The following is a 4,507-nucleotide window of genomic DNA, read 5'->3' as shown; positions in this document are numbered from 1 at the left end:
AGACCATGATTTATTCTTTTTAGCTCTATGTAAATGAATATGAAAAGATAAAAAATGTGTGTTAGTACAGTCGAGAGACATATTTGAAGATACCTTTATGGTGTCCATGTCATGCCTAATCCCCTCCAAGTTTTCAGTTTATTATAGGTAAAAATTTTAGGAAGTTATACGTTCTGAAGTTCAACAGTGATTGTTTAATAATTGTTATTGGGACTTCATTAGCAAACAACACAAAGTGCAGTGAAAAAAAAAAACACAACTCGGTGACCTTGAATTGCCATTTCTTCTTAGTTATTGTTATTAGGACATCACTGTTTAACACTCACGGGGACACTTTCTCAAAATATATAGATTTTTTTTTTTTTTTTTTTACTGTCCATGATAAAAACTATTCACATAGCAACACATTTGTCTATTTTTCCCGCCCCTCTAGCAAGTATCAGATAAATCTTTTAGTCCAGAAATCTTCCACCTTAGCTCTGCAGCTTTGCAATTACATGTATTTCAATGCAGATACTGATCGGCATATAAGGGCATGCATCTAAACAAGGCTAACTGGCAAAGAATCGAAGGGAAAGAAAAAGACGAAGATTCGAACGACAAATAAAGATAAATATAGGAAGCAGAAGAAGAACAAGAGGAAGAAAGAAAACATTACGACGCTACATATAAATAAGAGCGTCTGCCTTCCAATCCATATGACACGGGTTCGAATCCAGAGTCTAGCTGAGCAATGTTGTGTGTATAGGCAAAAACACTCTGTCCCTAGTATGGAGCTCCCGTGTGTGAGAGAGTCACAACTCGTGCACGTGGGGGAAAAAAAAAAAAAAACACGCACCATATTCATTCATTGCAAAAAGCAGGGTCCATAATAAATCCGGTGAAGTGGTCCGCCTCATATCAAACTGGACCCCCACGGTAGACCAGCGATAGTGCAGCTAAATTTGTCCTGTCCAGCCCTCTTCTCAGAAAAAAATAAAACAAATGAACAAGCAGGAAAAGCCCCCCCCCCCCCCCGCAAAAAAAAAAAATAAATAAATAAATAAATAAAAAATAAAAAAATACAAAAAATAAATAAATAATAAATAAATAAATAAATAAATAAATAAATAAATGATAATAATAATAAATAAAATAAAACAAGAAAACAAGAAAAAAAAACTTTAAAAAATCACAAAACAAAACAAAACAGGAAGTAGAAAATAAAAGATCGAAAAGACTCTACAACTTCAGAAGATGGTAATTTTTCTCTTATTCATCACCACAGTCGCACAGGTCATCATCGATATGAGCAACACGACGACGAGCAGGGCGTACGTGGTCGACGGCTGCTGAAGAACTCCACGACGAGGACCAGCAATCGGACCTGTAAGCCAGAACCGAAATGAAAAAAAAAGACGGCATCATTAAGACAAGACACACAGGGGAAAAAAAAGTTTGTCAAAGGTTAAACAACCAAGGCCCATTGCTTTTTTTTTTTTTTTTTTGATGTCATGTGTCGCACATATTTGACCTGTAAAGCAATCAGGTCCAAACATGAAAGAAAAAAGACGCCATCTTTAAAGACAGAATGCACGGGAAAAAAAAAAAAAAACGCTAGTCGAAGATTAAACAACCAAACCCAGACCATGATGCCACACATACGTCATAACATTTGTCATGTATCACCATGGTGATATTTAGAATTTCATATTATGCATTCAATGTGATTAGAGAGATGAAAGGCGTGCGTCAAGTCGGCAGTTATGTATCCATGCTTTCTGGCATATTTCATTACATATTTTTTACGCTTTCTCTCTAGGTTGCAGGAAACAAAATGGCAGCTTTATGCAAAAAAAAAAAAAAAAAACAGTAAATGAAATAGATAATACCTTTCTCTGAGTCGAAAGTCGGACAGTACTCGTGACTGGTGAAGGTCCAACCAATCCCGTTCGTCCCCGAGCACGTGACATTGATGCACCTGTTGTGTGGGCGTGGTCTGAAGACAGCTGAGGCGTAGCTGGACGTGGAGAGCGTGGCGTTGTCGACTTCGATGGCGTATGTGTGAAGGTGTGGGAACGGCTGGTCATTAAGACTAACGTGACACGTGATGACGAGAATGACCTGACCTCCTTCTCCAATGATTTTTTGGATCTTGATGGAGAGAATGTTACTCGCTGGGGGCGCTTGACCTGAGAAAGCAAGCATAAAATCAGTCCTTCTGACTTTTCCCCCTCGTCAGTTATGTCTTTAACATCCAGAAAGATTGCATTTTCGCGCAGCGGTATACAAAACAACAATAACAAACAAACAAACAAACAAAACAAACAAACAAACAAAAACGCTGGATGGTGAAAATCAGTTCTAGGCGAAATATAACCATAAAATCATAAGTGAGACTCGTCATGAATGTTTTCCTCGTTAAAGGAGTAATAAATGTATTGTCAGTGATAGTCCTTACAGCAATTGTACTTGTTGCAGTAGCAATACGTTGAACACTTAAAAAGCAGTCATGCATGTAATACAATGTATCAGAGACACTCATAATATTTCACGCACAATCACTCTTTTCCATGTTATAGAAGTATTGATATTATATTTATAACACACGATCATATTAATACCAACTACACACTGTTAGCATTTTCTTTATTTTAGCACTGTCAAGACGTGTCGCCACTGACGTTCATGTATTATTCACCAATAAGGAATAATTGTCAACAAAAATACTACTATCATATCAGAGCAGGAATTAAAGTAATTTGGTAGACGGTTAAGATGGATATAGCTTCAAATGAATTTTTGTATTTCAAATGAAAGTGTTTTTTTTTTTATTTGGTGAAACAATAAAGTGTATTCGAAGTGAAATGGATTTTTCTTTTTTTTGTAATGATCAAAGAGGGATTTGGAAGCTTTAACCTTTTCTGTGCTTTGTGTATCAATAAAATAAGATGCCAAAAAAGAAGACACCACATTGATTCATAAGCTGTCTAATTTCAATGACACAAAACTGGTTAGCTATCACAGATTATTGTCTTACCACCACTTCTTGGACAGTAGGTCTCTGTAGTGGCCGTCCTACCGATGTCGTTGATACCGGTGCAGGAGATTTCAACGCATTCACTCGGAATGGACTCGAGGGTCACGGACGGGGAGCTTGAAGATGCCTGAATGACGTCATCAATTGCAATCTCGTATGTTCCCATTGGTGGAAATGGCTGGTCACGTGGGTTGACGTGACACGTGATCCTTAGGCCATTGGCTCCTTGTCCGTCCTCGTTGTCAGCGATCTTGATCCAGATGATATCGTCTGCTGGAGCGTCTGTCACGTGGTGAAAGGCAGACGATCGAATGATATAACTCCTTCTTATTGAGTATACTATCTTCACACAAACACACACACACACATGATAATAAATACTCATACATGCATTATAAACATACCTTTATCAAAATAAAAATCTACATAATACACGACAATGATTAAAAAAACAAGGATTCGGTGTTATTAGTGTGGTAAAGTAAAATTATACTGGTTTGTACTTGTATTGCTTCAAAAATAAGCAAACTGTGAATGTAATGTTGAGCGTCAACCGATATGCCCGGGAAAGCATCAACAAAGAAGACTGTAAGCTGGGTAAATGATTTTATAGTAGGGTTTGAAAGTTCATCTTAAATCACCCAAGCTGACGTACAGGTGAGATTTCCAAATTCGTGTCTTGCTAGGCCTACTACAATGGCAGTACGGTCTTTTTTTTATACACAGGTGTTCTCTCTCCACCTACATGAGAATTAACCATTGTTTATGCTTTGCTATCGTAGATATCTCGGAACAATAGCTGCAACTAATCTCAGGAATTTTGTGTGAGTATGACGTCATCGTATGCCTGCAAAATATCGTAGCTTTCCTCAGCACATGCTCACAGAAAAGTCACCAAGTGGAGAGGATGGTGAACGTTTAAACATGGCGTCATTGTGACTTGCCGCATGTTCCAATGCCTATGGAGTTAGATACTCAACAAAAGTGTACTTACGTTGCACTTGCAAGTTTCGGGACCTTTCGCTGCCAATGAGATGACACTGAAGGACGCCCCCATTGTAAGCTGCAGTTGGAGTTAACGTCAGGTTGCTACGAACGTTGTAATACGTGAAATAATTGAAACCGTAGCCGAGACCCGAGTCAATGGACTCGTTTGCATATGTAGCTACAGCATTATCTCTTCCTTTGAATGAGAAACAGAGAAAAAAAAAAGACATCAACAAAGAGAATGGAGTTTAAGTAACATTGGAGATAACATCAAAAGATTGACGATTGTATGTATATCATTAATATAAACGAAGGCATACAGACTGAGTAAAATCTTGAGTGAGTCGTAAAATTAATCGAAACAGCATTTGTCACTGGATCTCGCATCCTGTTCGGTGTATTTCATAGTTTATATTTGCAATCATGAGTAGTTTTCAAAAAGCTACTCATTAAATGCTCACTTTTTCTTAATTTGTTATTGTTTGATACCGTAATCAAGCT

At 37.6% G+C, this 4,507-nt stretch overlaps 1 protein-coding gene across 1 annotated transcript; it reads right to left on the bottom strand.

Moving 5' to 3' along the window:
- Positions 1-1,229: 1,229 nt before the first annotated feature.
- Positions 1,230-4,105, bottom strand: LOC140243360 (uncharacterized). The gene is made up of 4 exons (XM_072323037.1): positions 4,014-4,105; positions 3,020-3,301; positions 1,872-2,171; positions 1,230-1,366 (listed from the first exon to the last, which is right to left on the bottom strand). Exons 2-4 carry the CDS (start codon positions 3,183-3,185, stop codon positions 1,230-1,232), a joined length of 603 nt encoding a protein of 200 aa, XP_072179138.1. The 5' UTR covers positions 3,186-3,301; positions 4,014-4,105.
- Positions 4,106-4,507: the final 402 nt, after the last annotated feature.

Source organism: Diadema setosum, chromosome 20, assembly GCF_964275005.1.
Source record: "Diadema setosum chromosome 20, eeDiaSeto1, whole genome shotgun sequence".
NCBI classification, from domain to species: Eukaryota; Metazoa; Echinodermata; class Echinoidea; order Diadematoida; family Diadematidae; genus Diadema; species Diadema setosum.
The sequence above is the reverse complement of the archived record's forward strand: the minus strand, read 5'-3'. Positions and strand labels throughout refer to the sequence as shown.